The 23,571-nt window shown below is 42.2% G+C and overlaps 1 protein-coding gene across 1 annotated transcript in view; it reads right to left on the bottom strand.

Annotated features, from left to right (window-relative positions):
- Positions 1 to 23,571, bottom strand: part of LOC134345972 (actin-binding LIM protein 2-like) — a 409,808-nt gene that overhangs the window by 209,534 nt on the left and 176,703 nt on the right. The window contains exons 4-5 of the mRNA XM_063047314.1: positions 4,727 to 4,842; positions 3,145 to 3,271 (exon numbers count right to left, since the gene is read on the bottom strand). Of these exons, the coding sequence (XP_062903384.1) occupies positions 3,145 to 3,271; positions 4,727 to 4,842 (243 nt within the window). The remainder of the gene's footprint in view (positions 1 to 3,144; positions 3,272 to 4,726; positions 4,843 to 23,571) is intronic.

Here is a 23,571-nt window from a genome sequence, read left to right as displayed (position 1 = left end):
ATTCACTCCGTTTAGAAAATAGTCTATGCCTTTATTTCTTCCATCAACTTGCAGCACTGTATACTTTCACACACTCGATCTGCCAGTTCTTTGCCCATTTTCCTAATCTGTCCTTCTGCAGACTCCATGTTTCCTCAACACTACCTGCCCTCCGCCTATCTTTTTATCATCCGGTAATTTGGTCATAAAACCAGCAATTCCAGATCATTAACATGGAAATTAGCAGACCCAACACCAATCCCTGCAGTGCACCACTAGTCTCTAGCAGCCAACCAGAAAAGTCCTCCTATATTGCTATTATTTGCTTCCTGCCAGTCAACCAATCTTCAGTCAATGCTACTATCTTTCCTGTAATACAATGGGCTCTTATCTTGTTTAGCAGCCATATGCGTGACATCTTGTCAAAGGCCTTCTGAAATGTGAGTCAGGATTTCTCCTTAAGGAAATCAGGCTGACATCGGCCTATTTTATTGTGTGCCTCCGAATACCCTGAAAACTTATCCTGGCCAACCATGAAAATTAGGCTAACTAACCTATAACTTCCTTTCTTTTGCCTCTCAGCCTTCTTAAGAACTGGAGTGATATTTGCAATTTTTCAGTCCTCCAGAATCATTCCAGAATCTAGTGGTTCTTGAAAGAACTAATGCCTCCACAATCTCTTCAGCTACCTCTTTTAGAACCCTAGTATGTAGTCCATGTGGTTCAGATGACTTGTTACCTTCAGACACTGCAGCTTCCTGAGTACTTCCTTAGTAATAGTGACTATACTCACTTTTGCGCCCCCCCCCCACCCGACACACTTGAATTTCTAGCACGTTGCTGGTATTTTCCATGATAGAGAATGATACAAAAAACCTAGTTAGTTTGCCATTTCTTTGTTTCCCATTACTATCTCTCCAGCATAATTTTCCAGCAGTCCAATATCCATTCTTGCCTCTCATTTACTCTTTATATATCTCCAAGAACTTTTGGTATCCTCTTTTACATAATTGGCTAGCTTACCTTCATATTTCATCCTTTCTTTCTTTACTTTTTTTAAAACTGTATCTGTTGGTTTTTAAAAGCTTTTGAAATCTTCCAGCTTCCCACTAGTTTTTGCTATATTGTATGCCCTCTGTGTTTGCTTTTATGATTTGACTTGTCTTGTCAGCTACGGTTCCCTCATCCTTTCTTCTTAGAGATATATCTATTCTGTGCCTTCTAACTTGCTCCCAGAAACTCCAGCCACTGTCCTTCTGCTATTTAGTGCCAGCACTCGGTGTTCATCCCTGCTAGTTTTTCCTTCCAATCAACTTTGGCCAACTCTTCTCTCTCATGCCTCTGTAGTTACCTTTATTCCAATGTAACAGCAATACATCTGATTCTAGCTTCTCCCTCTCAAACTGCAGGGTAAATTCTATCATATTATGATCACTGTCTCCTAAGGGCTCCTTTATCTTAAGCTCCTAAAGCAAATCTGCTTCATTACACAACACCAATCCAGACTTGCCATTCCCCTAACGGGCTCTGTTACAAGCTGCTCTAAAAGGCTATCTCATGGGCATTCTACAAATTCCTGCTCTTGGGATCCAGCGCCAACCTGATTTTCCCAATCTACCTGCATTTTGAAATCCCCCATAACTGTCATAATATTGCCATTTTTTACATGCTCTGTCCCACCAAACTCTCAAGTGCGATATTTAAATAGAAAAAAATGTTAGTCTGAAGTTTAAAATATTTAATCTTAAAAGAATGCCAACTAAAATATTGAGATATAATCAATTTGCTGCTTCTATACTTGAAAATGTTTGAATGAGGTATGGGTTGAACAAATAAAAGTATGTAGATCAGAAATGTTAGGACCAACACTTTTTCTTTCTTTTATAATGTTCTAAAAACTGAAAGAAATTGCTTTTGCTGTGATTGATAGAATGAACTGTATCTTTTGATCTGACAATATGGCTAATTTTTCCAGAACTTGTAGAAATGGTTGCCAGCTTTCATATTGGTACAAACATAAGGCAATTAATTTTTTTTAATATAGCACTTTTTTACAAACCTAGTGTCAATCACTGTTACTAGTCCACTTCAAAATAATCCATTTCATCTGACAGGAAGCAATGGAAAAATGATCATGACATTAAGAAGTCATGGTACCAAAAAAATATTAAATTCTGATCCGGACTGTTACAACTCATCATTAGCACTTCAGCAATTGCAGTCACCACATTTTTAGTTAATTTCCTAGTCTGCAAAATGATGAGTAAAAGAGGGTGTTGTTAGTTGATTATAGCTAACCTATAATTTGCTCTGATAATTAATGTCATGAAAATTTCATCTATCGTGTCATAATATTAATTGAAGGATGTTTTGTCTGAATGACAATAATTTATTTGAGGTTCATTTCTCTATCAGTTCATGAATAAAATTAAAATTAATTCAGCCATGTTTAATCATCAATTATGAAACAAATTTGTTGTAAACATTGTAGTAGAGGTTACTACTTTTCCTTATGTATTGCAGTTCAATTGCCTGTAAATTCCAAGTAATTATTTTGTCTTACCATCGTCTGTCGCAGCTCCACAGAATTTTAAGTTAAACCAGTCTATTTCCAGATATATCATTCATAATTTCATCATTTTTTTGTTTTTATGCCCGCAAAAATTTTGATCATTGTTATACTAGAGAATAATTAGAAAGGCAGTGCCATCTTAATTTTGTTATATTTACATTCATCTACTATTTTTTCAAGCTGCATGTGGGATAACTCCAAACGATAGAGCACAAGAGACTAAATTTCTACAGCTGCACCACATATGTCCTTACACAATGCAGCTGTATGAACTCTAAGAACCTCAAAGGATTACCATGTGCAATTTCTACACATTAATGTCAAAATCTAGGTTTTGCGATTTTAAACTAAAATTCATTTTGTGATTAATCTGGAGATTAGAAGCAACTTTCAACATTGGCAAGACAGCAAAGCAGGTGGTACAGTTGCCTCTTGTTAACCACCAGGCCATCTTCCTTTCTACTGAAGTTCATGGAAAGTAAAATCAAGAAAACAGGAAAATTGATGGCTGATCCCACACTTCTAGATTTGCAACCCCAGCAAATCTGATATTTAACACTCATCCCCACATCCTTTGAACAAACTGAACTTACTTGCAGATATACTCAGCAGATAAGGCTTTCCCACAAGTATGACACCTAAAGCAGCCTAGATGCCACTGCTTATCGAGAGCTACCAAGGATTGTCCATTTTTAATTTCCACACCACAGCCTTCACAGTCTGCAAAAAGAAACAGAATTGATTCAATTCCTGGTTAAGAGATTTTCCGGATCCTGAAGAATATTTCACAAATAAAAACTAAAGATGATTATACGATAGATGGAATATTCTTGAGGGATCATCCGCTGTGGCTGCATGGGTAGAATTTAGAAACAAGAAGGGAATGGTCATTCTGTTGGGATTGTATTATTGGCTCCCCAATAGTCAGAGGTGATTGGAGGAGCAAACATGTGGAGAGATTACAGATACGTAACAGAGTGGTAATTGTGGAAGATTTTAACTTCCCTAATATTGAATGGGCCAACCATAGTGTGGAAAGCTTGGTGAAGTGCAATTTAGGAAACGTGTCCAAGAAAACTCAAGGAAATAGGGGAAATGAGTGGTGATGTCTTTGACAATAATGAATTAACAGAGAGGAAGTAGTGAACGTTTCAAAGTGCACAAAGGTGGATAAATGCCTAGTTCCTGGCTTGGTGCAAACCCAGACATTGCAGGAAGATAAAAAAGAAGTTGCAGAAGCCCTTGCTTCATCTCTGACCACAGGTAATGGTTCTGGTGACTAAAGAGTGACTGACGTGGCAGTATGTTTTAAAAGAAAGATAGCAAAAATGATGATAGATGCTGCTTTCTTGTGGCACTATATCTTATAAATGTGCTCAACAGTGGGGACAGCTTTGTCTATGATGAACTGGGCTGTATCCATCAATTTCTGTAAACTTTTCATTCATGGACATTGGTGTTTACATTCCATGCCTGCATCTTTGGGCATTTGTCCTGTGACTACATGGATTTTCTCTTGGTGTTCAAGTTTCCTCCCACATTACAAAGGAAAGAATAGATGACAAGGGGAGTAGTTACAAGATTGCTCCAAGAGCTAATAAAGACTTGATAAGCCTCCTTCTATATCACAAGGAAATTTGGAAATATGCTAAAGATTTATCAGAATGCTTCCTGGAATAAGGAATTACAGTTGCAAACACAGAATGCAGAAGTTGGGACTCTTCTTCAGAGAAGGCACAGGGGGAGATCTGATACGCATATAGGAGGGTTGCACATCAGGAGGGATCTGAACAGAGTGGATTGTGAGAAAACTGAGGGTTCGAGGTCAGAGGTATAAAATAAGAGAATTAATAGTGAAACAAGGAAAAGCTTTTTTACATTGTGTGTGGCTGGAATTTGAGATGCAGTGCCTGCACTTGTGATGATGAAAGGTCTCACTGTGGCCTTCAATGGGGATGAATGTATGAGTTAACTGCTCTGTATAGACCTGTAAATGACATGCACGATGGAAGAAAAAGCCTCCTTTTGTGCTGTAAGAAACTTATGCTTCTATTCCACGACAGACCCGCTGCTACCTGTTTTATACTGACAAAGTTCTAAAAATGTTTCACAGGGCAGACAACTGATCCTTCAAAAATATTCTGTCAATGTCCAGCAGAAAGCAAACATACTTACTTATAGGAGATTGAGCTGACGCATGTTTAAGATTGGTGTTCGGAGACTGAGAACATTTTTGACAAATGCATTCCTTTCCATTGAAAGTCACCCGGTCTCCAGGAGGAAAGGGTTGCCTGAAAAGTTTTAAAAAAGCTTTATCAAGGTAAATTTAGTTTCAATAATAGCATTTATTAAATATCTCCAAGGGAAAAATCAACTTTAAATCTCATGACTCAACCCTTTAATCTTGTTTTAAGAATAATTTTTTTCCAAGAAAATCACTTCAACTTCAAAAGCTGCCTTTGATGACCACAAGATTAGAACTTGGCTCACTCACTCTTACAATTACATTGGATAGAACATATTCCTAGAATTTGGAAATACAGTATGTGATCATTTAACACAAACACTTAAGACACCACTTGGCACAGATGGCTGATATTAGACCTGCAATCAAAAATAATCCTGTCATTGCACAGTTAGCTCCAATCTCAATCTCCAATTCATCCATTCTGAGGTTTCAGATGTACAGGTAAGTGGGTAATAGAGAATTAGAGGGATACGTGGCAAATGGACGGGCAGCTTGGTGAGCATTAACATTGAACTGAAGGGCCTGTTACTGTACTATATAACTCCATGTAATCAAAAACATTATATCATGCACAAAATGCTGGAGGAACCCAGCAGGGCAGGCAGCATTTATGGAAATGAATAAACAGTCGATGCTTCTGGTCAAGATCCTTCTTCAAGACATCATGTACAGTATCATGTTCAATGGCTTAAAATCAAATCCATATTTACTTGACGTATTTTTTTATGATCTAGGGGCCCATCATGACTACATCAGCTCTCAGAGCATTCCCATCAGCTTTGTTCTCCTATTTCCCATTTATTTCCAGGGGCAGCACTGTAGCTAAGCGGTTAGTGTAATGCTACTACAGCACCAGTGATTCGGGTTCAATTCCCACCACTGTCTGTAAGGAGTTTGCACGTTCTCTCCTCTGGGTACTCTGGTTTCCTCCCACATTCCAAAGATGTATGGGTCAGTAAGTGAATTGGTGACATGGGTGTAGCTGGGCAGCACGGGCTCATTGGGCTGGAAGGGGCGGTTACCCTGCTGCATCTCTAAATCAAAAATCTAAATGTAACCATAACTCATTTAAAGCATTTCAGCATAAATCACTGACAGTACAGATTTGTATTTAACAATCATGCAATTAAAAATTTACAATATGAATGCCATCTTTAAACATTCTTCACTTTGTTTAATTATTTACCAAATGTTCCAATGCATCAAATTACTCAAATGATTTTTAAAAGAACTCCATTAGGTACGGTTTCCTCAGTATATGAAAAATCTGATCTTCAACATATAAGACCATAAGACATAGGAGCAGAATTAGGCCATTCAGCCTATCATGACTTCTCCGCCATTCAATCATGGCTGATCCTTTTTTGCCCTCCTCAGTTGCACTCCCCGGTCTTCTTCCCATAACTTTTGATGCCATGTCCAATCAAGAACCTATCAAACTGCCTTAAGTACACCCAACAACCTGGCCTCATTACCCTCTGGCTAGAGAAATTTCTCCACATTTGTGTTTTAAATGGTTGCCCCTCTATTCTGAGGCTGTGCTCTCTTGTCCTAGACTACCACATGATGGGAAACATCCTTTGCACATCTACTCTATCTAGGCCTTTCAATATTCAAAAGGATTCAATGAGATTTCCCCTCATCCTTCTAAATTCCAGCGAGTACAGACCCAGAGCCATCAAACATTCCTCGTATGATACCCACAATCATCCTTGTGAACCTCCTCTGAATCCTTTCCAATGTCAGTACATCTTTTCTTAGATAAGGAGATGGAAACTGTTCAAAATACTCAGGGTGAGGCTTCACCAGTGCCTTATAAAGCCTTGGCATCACATCCCTGCTCTTGTATTCTAGACCCCTTGAAATGAATGCTACCATTGCATTTGCCTTTTATTCCATATAATAATAACCATATAACAATTACAGCACGGAAACATGTCATCTCGGCCCTTCTAGTCCATGCCGAATGCTTACTCTCACCTAGTCCCACCGACCTGCACTCAGCCCATTACTCTCCATATAGCCATCCAATTTTACTTTAAATGACAATATCGAACCTGCCTCTACCACTTCTGCTGGAAGCTCATTCCACATAGCTACCACTCTCTTAGTAAAGAAGTTCCCCCTCATGTTACTCCTAAACTTTTGCCCCCTAACACTCAACTCATGTCCTCTTGTTTGAATCTCCCCTACTCTCAATGGAAAAAGCCTATCCACGTCAACTCTTCTATCCCCCTCATAATTTTAAACACCTCTATCAAGTCCCCCCTCAACCTTCTACGCTCCAAAGAATAAAGACATAACTTGTTCAACCTTTCTCTGTAACTTAGGTGATGAAATCCAGGTAACGTTCTAGTAAATCTTCTCTGTACTCCCTCTATTTTGTTGACATCTTTCCTATAATTCGGTGACCAGAACTGTACACAATACTCCAGATTTGGCCTTACCAATGCCTTGTACAATTTTAACATTACATCCCAACTCCTATACTCAATGCTCTGATTTATAAAGGCCAGCATACCAAAAGCTTTCTTCACCACCCTATCCACATGAGATTCCACCTTCAGGGAACTATGCACCATTATTCCTAGATCCCTCTGTTCTACTGCATTCTTCAATGCCCTACCATTTACCATGTATGTCCTATTTTGATTAGTCCTACCAAAATGTAGCACATCACACTTATCAGCATTAAACTCCATCTGCCATCTTTCAGCCCACTTTTCTAACTGGCCTAAATCTCTCCACAAGCTTTGAAAACCTACTTCATCATCCACAACGCCACCTATCTTAGTATCATCTGCATACTTACTAATCCAATTTACCACCTCATCGTCCAGATCATTAATGTATATGACAAACAACAATGGACCCAGTACAGATCCCTGAGGCACACCACTAGTCACTGGCCTCCAATCTGACAAACAGTTATTCACGCAACATACATCAAAGTTGCTGGTGAACGCAGCAGGCCAAGCAGCATCTATAGGAAGAGGCGCAGTCGTTTCAGGCCGAGACCCTTCGTCAGGACTAACTGAAGGAAGAGTGAGTAAGGGATTTGAAAGCTGGAGGAGGAGGGGGAGATGCAAAATGATAGGAGAAGACAGGAGGGGGAGGGATAGAGCCGAGAGCTGGACAGGTGATAGGCAAAAGGGGATACGAGAGGATCATGGGACAGGAGGTCCGGGAAGAAAGACAAGGGGGGGGGGTGACCCAGAGGATGGGCAAGAGGTATATTCAGAGGGACAGAGGGAGAAAAAGGAGAGTGAGAGAAAGAATGTGTGCATAAAAATGAGTAACAGATGGGGTACGAGGGGGAGGTGGGGCCTTAGCGGAAGTTAGAGAAGTCAATGTTCATGCCATCAGGTTGGAGGCTACCCAGACGGAAGGTGTTGTTCCTCCAACCTGAGTGTGGCTTCATCTTTACAGTAGAGGAGGCCGTGGATAGACATGTCAGAATGGGAATGGGATGTGGAATTAAAATGTGTGGCCACTGGGAGATCCTGCTTTCTCTGGCGGACAGAGCGTAGATTTTCAGCAAAGCGGTCTCCCAGTCTGCGTCGGGTCTCACCAATATATAAAAGGCCACATCGGGAGCACCGGACGCAGTATATCACCCCAGTCGACTCACAGGTGAAGTGATGCCTCACCTGGAAGGACTGTTTGGGGCCCTGAATGGTGGTAAGGGAGGAAGTGTAAGGGCATGTGTAGCACTTGTTCCGCTTACACTGTTACGAGAATACACATAAAATTAAGATGTTTGCTGGCCTGGGCTAGCATCAGTGGCATCAGCAGTTGGTCTGCCACCTGCCCTCAGGGGAAGGAGAGATAAGGAACAATGGAGCAGCGTCTGGAGATGTGTAATGAAGGGATGTGGGAGAGAGAGCTGTCTGGAGCGGCTCCCCCCTTTGAACCCTGAACTGTTTGAAGTGATGGACAGGCGATACCCCAGCAGGGGGATAAAAAGGGACAGGTTCGCTAAGACAGACACACACGCCACCCGAGGTAACGAGACCCTGGAAGCGGTGCGCCTCTCACGAGTGGGTGAGAAGTGCCAGACAACGACAAGGGTGGAAAGGTACGATCAGCGGGAACCCGGTGTGTGTCCGCCCTTGCCTGGGTGCCGGGTTCACTGCAGAGGATCGACCGCATCTGGAGGAGGGGTCACAGTCGGTGACCTCAGGTGACATCACCAAGGACCCGCCCAAATGCTGTTTGTGAGCCATCTCGCTGGTCTGTGAGTGAAGCCGTTCTGAATGATCAGTTGTTCCTATTCTATGTCTCTCTTCCCCCACCTTGTCCATCGCCATGGCAACGATTACTGCGAACTGAGCTACTAACTGGACTGAACTTTGAGTCATTTTGAAATTGGTCATTTACCCCTAGACAACGATAGAGCTTGATTGATGCTGTTATCTTAATTCTGTGCACATGTGCGTTTATCATCGCTGAACTGTTGCATTTATTATCCTTTCGATTAATGTGTTGCTTGTTTCTTTAATAAAACTTTCTTAGTTCTAGTACTCCAGACTCCAACTGAGTGATCCATTTCTGCTGGTTTGGCAACCCAGTTACGGGATACGTAACAACACGGATAAGTGCCAGGAGGGAGATCAGTGGGGAGGGATGGGGGGGACGAATGGACAAGGGAGTTGTGTAGGGAGCGATCCCTGCGGAATGCAAGGGGGGGGGGAGGGAAAGATGTTATTCACCGCTACTCTCTGGCATCTCCCATCCAGCCACTGCTGAATCCATTTTACTACTTCAATATTAATACCTAACGTTTGAACCGTCCTAACTAACCTTCCGTGTGGAACTTTGTCAAAGGCCTTACCGAAGTCCATATAGACAACATCCACCACTTTACCGTTGACAACTTTACTAGTAACCTCTTCAAAAAATTCAATAAGATTTGTTAAACATGACCTTCCATGCACAAATCCCTGTTGACTGTTCCTAATCAGACCCTGTCTATCCAGATGATTATATATACCATCTCTAAGAATACTTTCCATCAATTTACCCACCACTGACGTCAAACTCACAGGCACTCCTACCAATCAGCCAATGCTCTAACCATGCCAGTAACTTTCCTGTAATACCATGGGCTCTTAACTTGGTAAGCAGCCTCACATATGGCTCCTTGTCAAAGGCCTTCTGAAAGTCCAAATATACAACACCCACTGCATCCCCATTATCTATCCTACGTGTAATCTCCTCAAAGAATTCCAACAGGTTCATCAGGCAAGATTCTCTTGTAAGGAAACCATGCTGACTTTGTCCTGTCTTGTCCTGTATCACCAAGTACTCCATAACCTCATCCTTAACAATTGACTCCATATGGCTTGCAATTAATTACAATTGTCATTTCTGCAAAATAATGCAGCCCATAAAACATCCAGTGCCACAAACTACTTTCAGCTTTATTTGACTGTAGACAAATTGGGGCTTCAGACTGTGGTCTACAGGTCACAGGACTTTACTTAGCTCACCACAGTCCCTTTTAATTTTTCAAAAGTTAAATATGGTAATCTTCTGCTTTTCTTGACCGATGTTATGAGATACTTTAAATGATTAAAGGTTTGACCACTGTCTGCTAATTCTTTTTAACTCCACAATGTCATGTGTCTCAATTCTCTTCCCATTCATGTGCCTATCTAAGAGCCTCATAACTACCTCTATCATTTGCCTCCAACACCTACCCTTGGCAGTGTATTCACAACAGCCACCACTCTGTGGGAAAACAAACTTACCCGGCACATCACATTTGAACTTATACCACCTCACACTAAATGCATGCCATATGGTATTAGACATTTCCATCCTGGGAAAAGGTTTACTCCATCTATGCCTTTCATAATTTTATAAACTTCTATCAGGTCTCTCCACAGCCTCCACACTCTATAGAAAACAATGTTGTTTCCCTAAGCTCTCCTTATAGAACATACCCTCTAATGTAGGCAGCATCCTGGTAAACCTCTTCTGCACCCTCTGCAAAACCTGAAAGATTATGTGGCCCACCTAGCAGATGTTTTCATGGGCATTTTTAACATCTCTCTGAAGTAGTCCACTGTGTCCTTGCAAGCTTCAAGGTCACCATCATCATCCCACTGCCAACGAGGCCGACAGTAACTTGCCTTAATGAACACTGTTCAATGGCACTGACTTCAATAATAATGAAGTGTGTTGAGCAGCTGGTCATGAACTGCATCCATTAAGTCCTACATTGGACTCTGCCAGTTTGCATATCACCCAGTCATGGCAGCATAGCGGTTAGCACAATACTATTACATCACAGGGCTTCGGAGCTTGGAGTTCAATTCCACGTCATCTGCAAGGAGCTTGTATATCCTCCCGTGAACATGGGCTTCCTCTGGGTGCTCTGGTTTCTTCCTACAGTGCAAACTCACACTGATTAATAGGTTAATTCATTATTGTAAATTGTCCTGCGGTTAAGATACGTTTAAGTAGGTGGGTTGCTGGCAGCATGGTTCAAAGGGCCAGAAGGGCCTATGCTGCGCTGTATCTATAAATAAATAAACAAAATAAATAAATAAATCAGTCTACCAATAACATAACAGCCTCTGCTCCATACTCAATCCTATCCCACCTACAGAATGCAGTTCATCGACTTCAGTTCAGCATTCAATACAATCATTCTCAGAAGCTGCTGAGTAGACTATCCTTGTTGGGTCTCAACACCACCCCCTGTAAATGGATCTTGAATTTTTTGACAGAGCAACCTCAGACAGCCCGTGTTGGCAGCAACGTCTTAGCTCCCTCACACTGCTCACTGGCGCCCCCTCCAGGGCTGCGTACTCAGTCCACTGCTGATGTGACTGGACTGAACTCCAACCACATCATTAAGTTCGCTGATCACACAACAGTAGTTGGCCTCATCAGCAACAACGATGAGTTGGGATATAGAGAGGAGGTAGAGCAGCCTGTGAACTGGTGTGAACACAGTAACTTAAGTCTCAAAGTGGACAAAACTAAAGAGATGATTTTGGACCTCAGGAAGGTGCAGAATGTTGGATTGGTCTATATAACTGTTATTTGCCTTGCAGTTTAACTTTTGTATGCGTGTTTGTATTTTGGCATTATTACCTATATTTATGTAATTGTACAGTGTGATTTGTAGTGTTTGCAGTTGCTTCAGTTCCATGGCAGGTATCGCATTACATGAATAGGGGCTATCTTACTGGTCAACTATTATCTATGGAAATTTAATGGAATTAGCAAATTAAATGACCAGACCACATTGCCTCTTTCTCTTTGTCTTCATCTTTACCTCCTCTCCTTGCCATTAGGCTCTTTGTCTTTCACTCCTCCTTTTCCCTCATTTTGTTCTTGTAATGCTTATAAACAATCTAAGCAAGTATTATGCCTCATCTAAAGAACCTCAGATCAAAAACATTACAATCTAACAGGCTTCACACATAAAAGTTGCTGGTGAACGCAGCAGCAGGCCAGGCAGCATCTCTAGGAAGAGGTGCAGTCGACGTTTCAGGCCGAGACCCTTCATCAGGTCTAACTTCCTTCAGTTAGTCCTGACGAAGGGTCTCGGTCTGAAATGTCGACTGCACCTCTTCCTAGAGATGCTGCCTGGCCTGCTGCGTTCACCAGCAACTTTTATGTGTGTTGCTTGAATTTCCAGCATCTGCAGAATTCCTGTTGTTTGCGAATCTAACAGGCTTGGTCGGCAGGTAGTCGCAAAGATCTAAGGATTTGGAAGAATCAAAGGTTCAAAGGTTAATTTGTTATCAAAGTGTACAACTTGAAATTCTTCTCCTCTGGGTAGCCACGAAATCAAGGAAAGAAAGAAAGTCAGCACAATCATCAACCCCCAAGATCCCCTCTCCCTGCACAAAAAAATTAATAAAGATGGAACAGATATATCAACCCCCAAATCCCCAAAAACCGAGAAAGACCAGGCCAAAAACACAGAATATGAAAAACGGTAAGACTGAAACCAATTCTATAGTCCAAGTCCACATCCAAAACACAGAAAACCTGAGCACATTCTCCAGGCCCAGCAGCAGACCATTCCCTCTCCATAGCAGAGCCAAACAAAAGACAGGCAACCGGTGCTCACCCTCCACACTTAGAAACATAGAAAACCTACAGCAACAGTACAGGCACTTCAGCCCACAAAGATGAGCCGAACATGTCCTTACCTTAGAACTACCTAGGCTTACCCATAGCCCTCTATTTCTCTAAGCTCCATGTATCCACCCAGCAGTTTCTTAAAAGACCCTATCGTTCCTGCCTCCACCGCCGCCACCGGCAGCCCATTCCACGCACTCACCACTCTCTGCGTAAAAAACTTACCCCTGACATCTCCTCTGTACCGATTTCCAAGCACCTTAAAACTATGCCTTCTCGTGCTAGCCATTTCAGCCCTGGGAAAGAAGCCTCTGACTATCCACACGATCATTGCCTCTCATTATCTTGTACACCTCTATCAAGTCACCTCTCATCCTCCGTCGCTCCAAGGAGAAAAGGCTGAGTTCACTCAACCTATTCTCATAAGGCATCCTTGTAAATCTCCTCTGCACCCTTTCTCTGTTTTCAACGTCCTTCCTGTAGTGAGCTGATCAGAATTGAGCACAGTACTCCAAGTGGGGTCTGACCAAGGTCCTATATACCTCACGGCTCTTCAACTTAATCCCATCATTGATGAAGGCCAATGCACTGTACACCTTCTTAACCACAGAGTCAACCTGCGTAGCAGCTTTGAGTGTCCTATGGTCTCGGACCCCAAGAACCCTCTGATCCTCCACACTGCCAAGAGACTTACCATTAATACTATATTCTGCCATCATATTTGACCTACCAAAATGAAACACTTCACACTTATCTGGGTTGAACTCCATCTGCCACTTCTCAGTCCAGTTTTGCATCCATCAATGTCCCTCTGTAACCTCTGACAGCCCTCCACACAATCCACAACATCCCCAACCTTTGTATCATCAGCAAACTTACTAACCCATCCCTCCACTTCCTCATCCAGGTCATTTATAAACATCACGAAGAGTAGGGGTCCCAGAACAGATCCCTGAGGCACTCCACCGGCCACCGACCTCCATGCAGAATATGACCTGTCTACAACCACTGTTTGCCTTCTGTGGGCAAGCCAGTTCTGGATCCATAAAGCAATGTCCCCTTGGATCCCATGCCGCCTTACTTTCTCAATACACCTTGCATGGGGTACCTTATCAAATGCCTTGCTGAAATCCATATACACTACATCTACTGCTCTTCCTTCATCAATGTGTTTAGTCACATCCTCGAAAATTTCAGTCAGGCTCATAAGGCACAACCTGCCTTTGACAAAACCATGCTGACTATTCCTAATCATATTATACCTCTCCAAATGTTCATAAATCTTGCCTCTCAGGATCTTCTCCATCAACCTACCAACCACTGAAGTAAGACTCACTGGTCTATAATTTCCTGGGCTATCTCTACTCCCTTTCTTGAATAAAGGAACAACATCTGCAACCCTCCAATCCTCCGGAACCTCTCCCGTCCTCATTGATGATTCGAAGATCATCGCCAGAGGCTCAGCAATCTCCTTCTTCGCCTCCCACAGTAGTCTGGGGTACATCTCATCCGTTCCCGGCAACTTATCCAACTTGATGCTTTCCAAAAGCTCCAGCACATCCTCTTTCTTTATATCTACATGCTCAAGCTTTTCAGTCTGCTGCAAGTCATCATTACAATCACCAAGATCCTTTTCCATAGTGAATACTGAAGTAAAGTATTCATTAAGTACCTCTGCTCTTTCCTCTGGTTCCATACATACTTTCCCACTGTCACACTTGATAGGTCCTATTCTCTCACATCTTATCCTCTTGCTCTTCACATACTTGTAGAATGCCTTGGGGTTTTCCTTAATCCAGGTGCTACCAGCCAGGTCAGCTGAACCTAGGGCATTTCGCCACGCTGTGCTTTGGGCCAGGTGTTGCTGCGGCCGGCAGCTGTGGCGGGGACACTGGGAATGGAGCAGCATGGCCTGGGCCTGGGCCTCAGCTCGAAGTGGCAGCGCCAGTGGTTGCTGAGCCTGGGCGCGGTGGTGAAGGGCTGTGAGCAGACATCGCAGGCGAAGGCGGGCTGTCCGGGCAGCAAGCTTCGCAGCAGTTCCACCTTGGCTTAAAACGCCGCCTCGCAGTGCTCCATGGGGTTGCCTCTCACATGGTGCTCTCCCCTCGTCTTCTCTCCCTCTCTCACTCTCTCCCTCCGGTGTTTTTTCCACTTCCTTCCCCCCACGCCCCCCACCCCCAGTTGCTGCCCCCAGGGCCTTGGAGACCGCCTCTCCCAACCGACCGCCCCATCCGGAGGATTTTCTCAAATCGGTATTTATTGCCTTTCCAAAAAAGCCAAGGACGATAAACTGTAACAAACACAGGACGATAAGCATAATGTCTCACTGCGTCAAGCTATTGTTGAAAATAGTGTTCAGCAGAATGAAAGATACAATCAGCGATGAAACTGGAGAAACACAGTTTGGTTTTCATAAAGGCTCAGGAACAAGGGAAGGAATATTTGCGATGAGAAACATCATGGAGAGATGCATTGAGGCACAAAAGACCATCTACTTAAGCTTTATTGACTATGAAAAGGCTTTTGATAAATTAAGACATGAGAAAGTAATAGAGGTGCTGAACAAGTACAATCTGGAATGGGAGAATGTGCAGATAATAAGGAACTTGTATTGGAATCAGAAAGTGGTGGTCAGGGTAGAAAATGGGCTATCACCTTGGACATGTATTAAACGAAGCCTAAGGCAAGGCTGTGTTGGCTCGCTGGATTTGTTTTTCGGGAACGCGACCATCAGGAGATAGGTATTCCAATCGGAGGCTGGAAGGTGGATAACATCAGGTATGTGGACGACACTGCGTTATTAGCTGACAGCAAAAGCAAACTGCAAATTATGCTGGATAAAGTGAATGAGAAAAGCCTTGACTACGGACTTCAAATCAACCCTAAGAAAACAAAATCGATGGTGGTAAGCAAAACAAACAGTAAAGACTCATTCATTATAGTATCGTTACAAGTGAATGGACAAGACATTGAAAGGTGCGAAAGTTTGAATATTTTAGCAGTTATCTGACAGATGACAAGCGATGTGAAGTTGAGATTAGAAGAATAGGTATGACTAAGACCCAGTTCATGAAGCTAAAAGATCTACTATGCAATCGGAAGGTAGATATCCAAAGTAGAATCAGTTTCCTAGAGAGTTACATATGGTCAGTGCTGAGGTATGGATCAGAAACATGGACCCTGAAGAAGGATGACATGAAACAAATTAATGCTTTTGAAATGTGATGCTATCGACACATGTTGAAGGTTAGCTGGGTAGAGAAAGTTTCAAATGAGAGGGTTTTGTCCGAAGATGATAGACCACGGACATCGCTGGAGAAGATTATGAAGTTAAAAATTGCTTATTGTGGACACGTTACGCGGAGAGATAACATCTTGTCGGACTTGCTATTATGAAAAGGTAGAGGGAAAAACAGGAAGAGGAAGGGAAAGAACAACATGGCTGGATAACATCAAGGATTGGACCAAGCTGGACAAGACTCGGGATGTTGTGGACAAGTGTCGGGACAGAGCCGCGTGGAGGGAAATCTTCCACCAACTGGAAATTCCAGATGCGACCTAACGAGGATGATTTCCAAAAGGCATAAAGTTAAAGATGACACATTTCTTTAATATTTTAAGCAAGATTACTTTTTTATTTCCATCTTTTACAGTTCCAAAATAACAAAAAAGGAAAAAGGCCTGAAGCAAAAGTTTAGGCACCCTGCATGGTCAGTACTTAGTAACACCCCCTTTGGCAAGTATCACAACTTGTAAATGCTTTCTGTAGCTAGCTAAGAGTCTTTCAATTCTTGTTTGGGGGATTTTTGCCCATTTTTCCTTGCAAAAGGCTTCTAGTTCTGTGAGATTCTTGGGCTGTCTTGCATGCACTGCTCTTTTGAGGCCTATCCACAGATTTTTGATGATGTTTAGGTCGGGAGACTGTGAGGGCCATGGCAAAACCTTCAGCTTGCGCCTCTTGAAGTAGTCCATTGTGGATTTTGAGGTACGTTTAGGATCATTATCCTGCTGTAGAAGCCATCCTCTTTTCATCTTCAGCTTCTTTACAGACGGTGTGATGTTTGTTTCCAGAATTTGCTGGTATTTAATTGAGTTCATTCTTCCCTCTACCAGTGAACTGGTCCCCGTGCCACTGGCTGCAACACAAGCCCAAAGCATGATCGATCCACCTCCATCCCTAACAGTTGGAGAGGTGTTCTTTTCATGAAATTCTGCGCTGTTTTTTCTCCAAACATACCTTTGATCACTGCAGCCATAAAGTTCTATTTTAACTTCATCAGTCCCCAGGACTTGTTTCCAAAATGCATCAGGCTTGTTTAGATGTTCCTTTGCAAACTTCTGAAGCTGAATTTTGTGGTGAGGATGCAGGAAAGGTTTTCTTCTGATGACTCTTCCATGAAGGTCATATTTGTGCAGGTGTCCCTGCACAGTAGAACAGTGTACCCCCACTCCAGAGTCTGCTAAATCTTCCTGAAGGTCTTTTGCAGTCAAACGGGGGTTTTGATTTGCCTTTCTAGCAATCCTACAAGCAGTTCTCTCGGAAAGTTTTGACCTCCACCATTCCTGTTAACTGCTATTTCTCAATTACATTACGAACTGAGGAAACGGCTTACCTGAAAACAACTTTGCTATCTTCTTGTAGCCTTCTCCTGCTTTGTGGGCATCATTTATTTTAAGTTTCAGAGTGCTAGGCAGCTGCTTAGAGGAGCCCATGGCTGCTGATTGTTGGGAGAAGGTTTGAGGAGTCAGGGTATTTATAAAGCTTTGAAATTTGCATCACCTGGCCTTTCCTAATGATGACTGTGAACAAGTCATAGCCCTAACAAGCTAATTAAGGTTTGAGACCTTGGTAAAAGTTATCTGAGAGCTCAAATCTCTTGGGGTGCCCAAACTTTTGCATGGTGCTCCTTTCCTTTTTTTCACTCTAAAATTGTACGAAACAAAATAATACACTAATCTTGCTTAAAATGTTGAAAAGAATGTTTCATCTTTAACTTTATGACTTTCGGAGATCAGTTCATCTTCTACTCACTTAACTATTCACAGTAACAAAAATTTTGACCGGGGTGCCCAAACTTTTGCATACCACTGTACACTACATCTACGGCTCTACCTTCATCAATGTGTTTAGTTACATCCTCAAAAAATTCAATCAGGCTCATAAGGTACGACCTGCCTTTGACAAAGCCATGCTGACAATTCCTAATCGTACTATGCCTCTCCAAATGTTCATAAATCCTGCCTCTCAGGATCTTCTCCATCAGCTTACCAACCACTGAAGTAAGACTCACTGGTCTATAATTTCCTGGCCCTGCTCCCTTTTTCGTATAAGGGAACAACATCCGCAACCCTCCAATCCTCCGGAACCTCCTGCCTTGATGCTTCAATCTCCCTCAACACTTTAATCGGTACACAATGGAAGGTTTAATCAGCGAAGTGGAGTCAATCATTGGTTTGTGCCCCGTCCCACAGCATGCACACTATGCTGCCTCTGTCTCCTGGAATCCTCTCGGAAAATACAAAATGCTGAAACTTCCATCTTCCATCTTCAAGCTTCCATATTCGCCTTGATGTTTAAATCTTGTTCGTCGCTTTAAGCAGCGAAATGGAGCCAAACATCAGCTTGCAGCCTACCTGCCACGAGGTTCCCGCACACTGCCTCTGCCTCCTTAAATCCTCTCAGACACTACAGAGTGCTGGAACGCCCAAACGATCTCCAAACTGCAAATCACAGGCTCCAACAGTTCCAGAATCATATTCAAGAAAACAAATGTAAAAGACAAAAAAGAAGTGAAATATATGGTTTCATGATCTATTCAGGAGATGTTGACTGAAGTAGTGTTGTACTGAGGCACAACAGATAAGTGGAAAGTCTTAGTACATATTTGAAAGGTGTTACAACCTTCCTCCTGATTTTCACAATCTTTCAAAAAATCATCTTGATCTTCCTTCAAAGCACTATCCAATGGAAGTTTAAGAGTGAAGGAAACCTCATTTAGACTTTACTTTGCTATTCTGGAAAACTCAGATCTGCATTAAAATTAACATCATACTCAAATTAAATTTATAATACCCAGAAGAGTACCTAAGCAATCTTCTGATTGTAATCTAGTGCTTTAAAAAAACACGTCAGTTTACAATCTAATGAGAAAAAAACTGTTTATTTGCAATCCAAAGATAATTCTGATTGTAATTCTAAAATATTTTGATAGTAATCCAATATTTCAATACAATCCAATGATATTTTGATCACAGACCAAATGATAGAAGTACACAAAATTTAAGGATTAAACAGGATTAAATTAAGACAATGGCCAAAGTTGTGAAACCTACTACAGAAAAAGGGGGAATTGAACCTCCAGTTGTTATGTGTGAACAACTGACAAGAGGGTTTGAGTTCTTACCTAAATAAAATATTACAATTTTATAAGACTAATAATTAAATCCAGACGAAATGTACCATCAATGTTGAGTCTAATGAAATGTGGCTCTTACACGATATTGTAAAGGTATGTGATAATATCCAGAGAATAAGTTCACTTGGACTCTTTTAGTTTCATGTTTTCCTATTCTGTGTTTTTCCCTGTTCTATCTTGTTGCTGTTTGCGCAATTTGTTGGTCCTTTTGCGCTGAGGGGGTTTGGGATTTGGAGTTTGATGTTCTTGTTACAATTTGTACGATTTGTTTTCGCACATGGGGGAGGTTGATGTTTTCTTTGAACAACTCCATGGTTTTGTTTTGTGGTTGTCTGGAGAAGATGAATCTCAGAGTTGTATACTACATACATACTTCAATAATAAATGTACCTTGAAACTTGAATGTCCTTTGAGAAAGGAAAAGACTGGCTGGACATTAGCAGTTTTATCACAGTTAAAGAAATGCGAGTGCACTGAGTTAGAAAAATCAGACCTGTCAGTTTAAGCCAACATGTGGTCAGTTGGAAGAATAATTCATGAGTTGGTGGGATGACTGAAAAAGTTAAGTGAACGATTGGAAAAGGAAAGAGAAAACTGTGATAAGCTGCAAAACAGAAAACCATAGACAATAACAGGTCTAAGGAGCAATTTTTTGCAAAACTGAGTGAAAAAACACTGAAATTACACTGTAAGTGTAATTGAATCGAAGTAACATTGTACAGAACATTGAAGTAAACTGAAGCAGTATCAGAAAGCCCAGCAGGGAACTCAGGTGGGTGGTTTTGCCAGTGACACTCCTCCTTGGGAAAAACTCCCTCCATCTGAACTGGGATATTCGTAATGTGGACTCTACTGCGCCTCTAGCAACTCAAATGAAGGTGACAATGATGAAAGAATGGGAATGGTAACCATGTCACGGCTTGCCTCAATAAAGACCAAGGAAACAAAGATGTATAGGACTGAAGATGGAACCTATGAAAGGAGACAAACTGTTACGCATCAACCACCTGAACTGGCAAAGACTGAGAAATGAACCAAAGAAACTTCACATCCTAGAAAAAGCTTAAAGACTTGTATGGAGCTTCAACATATTAAGAACATACAAAAACTGCACCAATATGATGGCATCCAAAATTTGGTTAATATGTTATCTTCTCAGCGAATCAGATGGTTGACTCATAGAGTTGACAACATGAGAGAGGATAAGCAAAATATACAAGGTGGTAGGGAGGCTATTAAAAGAAGGTTGGAAGAACAGACCCAATACAGACTGATTAGAGGAAAGAAGTTCATTGCAAGCAAAATATTTCTTATGTTTTTGAAGAAGAAGATTGCTGCAGGATAGCTTGGATAAGTTACTCAGGAGTTCCAAGAATAAATGAAGACAAAATAGAGGATTCTACATTTGGACCCTTGAAGTCAACTTTTATGGATGGCTTGAAACCAGATATTGCCAAAATGATAAAGCTGGCAAAAGTGAATTGAAGTGAAGTGAAGTTCCATATATTGAGCTAATACAAGTCACCAAATAAGTGGAATGAGATAGTGAAATCTGATAAAGATCATAATGGGTGGGTCCATTATCTGTTGATCAACAGCCATAGTTACTGCAGGTGAGTCAACAGCCAACACTAGAAGGACGAGAACAGCAGATACCTGGGAACACTCACTATCCTGACTTGGAAACATATCACCATTCCTTCATTGTCGCTGTGTCAAAATCATGGAATTTCCACCCTAACAGCACTGTGGGTGTACCTACACCTCACGGACTGCATCAGTTCAAGAAGGCAGCTCAACAGCACCTTCTCAAGGAGAACTAGGGATGGGCAATAAATGCCGGCTTAGCTGGCGACACCCACACTGCGTAAATGAATAAATAAAATAAAATCTACATCCCTATCAAAATATCTTTAAATGTTATTTTTGCACCTGGCTTAACCACTTCCTTTGGCAGATGATTTATATACTTACCACTCTGTGTGTGAAGAAATTGCCCCTCAGGTCCCCTTTAAGTCTTTCTCCTCTCACCATAAACCTCTGCCCTCTAGATTTTGCTTCCCTTTCATTGGGAAAAGAGACGGTGTACATACACCCCACCTATACCCCTCATGATTTTATAAACTCTGAAGAATAAACTGCTAGCCTACCGAACCTCCTCTTATAACTCAGGCTCGAGTCCTGGCACGCTTTCCAGCTTAACCACATCTTTCCTATAACTGGGTAACCAACACACCAGTTTTAGACAATAGACAATAGGTGCAGGAGTAGGCCATTCGGCCCTTTGAGCCAGCACCGCCATTCACTGTGATCATGGCTGATCATCCACTATCAGTATCCAGTTCCTGCCTTATCCCCATAACCTTTGATTCTGCTATCTTTAAGAGCTCTATCCATCTCTTTTTTGAAAGCATCCAGAGACTTGGCTTCCACAGCCTTCTGGGGCAGAGCATTCCATATATCCACCACTCTCTGGTGAAAAAGTTTTTCCTCAACTCCGTTCTAAATGGCCTACCCCTAATTCTTAAACTGTGGCCTCTGGTTCTGGACTCACCCATCAGCGGGAACATGCTTCCTGCCTGCAGCGTGTCCAATCCCTTAATAATCTTATGTGTTTCAATAAGATCCCCTCTCAGCCTTCTAAATTCCAGAGTATATAAGCCCAGTCGCTCCAATCTTTCGACATATGACAGTCCCGCCATCCCGGGAATTAACCTTGTGAACCTACGCTGCACTCCCTCAATAGCAAGAATGTCCTTCCGCAAATTTGGAGACCAAAACTGCACACAGTACTCCAGGTGTGGTCTCACCAGGGCCCTGTACAGCTGCAGAAGGACCTCTTTGCTCTTATACTCAATTCCCCTTGTTATGAAGGCCAGCATGCCATTAGCTTTCTTCACTGCCTGCTGTACTTGCATGCTTGCTTTCAGTGACTGATGTACAAGAACACCACGATCTCGTTGTGCTTCCCCTTTTCCTAACTTGACTCTGTTTAGATAATAATCTGCCTTCCCGTTCTTACCACCAAAGTGGATAACCTCACATTTATCCACATTAAACTGCATCTGCCATGCATCTGCCCACTCACCCAGCCTGTCCAAGTCACCCTGCATTCTCATAACATCCTCCTCACATTTCACACTGCCACCCAGCTTCGTGTCATCAGCAAATTTGCTGATGTTACTTTTAACTCCCTCATCTAAATCATTAATATATATTGTAAACAGCTGCGGTCCCAGCACTGAACCCTGCGGTACCCCACTGGTCAACGCCTGCCATTCCGAAAGGGACCCGTTAATCGCTACTCTTTGTTTTCTGCCAGCCAGCCAATTTTCAATCCATGCTCCTCCCTCATAGCACCATAGTTCCCTTTGTTCAACTGTAATACTGATACTTCCAAGTTTCCCTTCTCCCTCTCAAATTGTAGATTAAAACTTACCATATTATGGTCACTACCTCCTAATGGCTCCTTTACCTCGAGGTCCCTGATCAAATCCGGTTCATTGCACAACACTAAATCTAGAATTGCGTTCTGTCTGGTAGGCTCCAGTACAAGCTGTTCTAAGAATCTATCTCGGAGGGACTCCACAAACTCCCTTTCTTGGGGTCTAGTACCAACCTGATTCTTCCAGTCTACCTGCATGTTGAAGTCCCCCATAACAACTGTAGCATTACCTTTGCGACATGCCAATTTTACCTCTTGATCCAACTTACACCCTACATCCAGACTACTGTTTGGGGGCCTGTAGATAACTCCCATTAGGGTCTTTCTACCCTTAGAATTTCTCAGTTCTATCCATACTGACTCTACATCTCCTGATCCTATGTCCCCCCTTGCAAGGGACTGAATATCATTCCTCACCAACAGAGCCACCCCACCCCCTCTGCCCATCAGTCTGTCCTTTCGATAGGACGTATACCCTGGAATATTCATTTCCCAGGCCCTGTCCACTTGAAGCCATGTCTCTGTTATTCCCACAACATCATACTTACCAATTTCCAACTGTGCCTCAAGCTCATCCACTTTATTTCCTATACTCTGTGCATTCATATACAATTGTTTTGTGTACAGTTGCAACATAATATCTGAACTCGTATACTTAATGCCCCAAATGAAGAAAGCCAGCTTGCCAAATGCACTCTTCACTATCCTGTCTAGCTGTGACACCACTTTCAGAGAACTCTGAACTTGCACTCCTTTTTCTTGTTCTTCAACACTCCCCATGGACCTGTCGTTCACTGTGAAAGTC

Source organism: Mobula hypostoma, chromosome 4 (genome assembly GCF_963921235.1).
Source record: "Mobula hypostoma chromosome 4, sMobHyp1.1, whole genome shotgun sequence".
Lineage (NCBI taxonomy): Eukaryota > Metazoa > Chordata > Chondrichthyes > Myliobatiformes > Myliobatidae > Mobula > Mobula hypostoma.
This window is presented reverse-complemented; position numbering and strand designations above follow the sequence as displayed.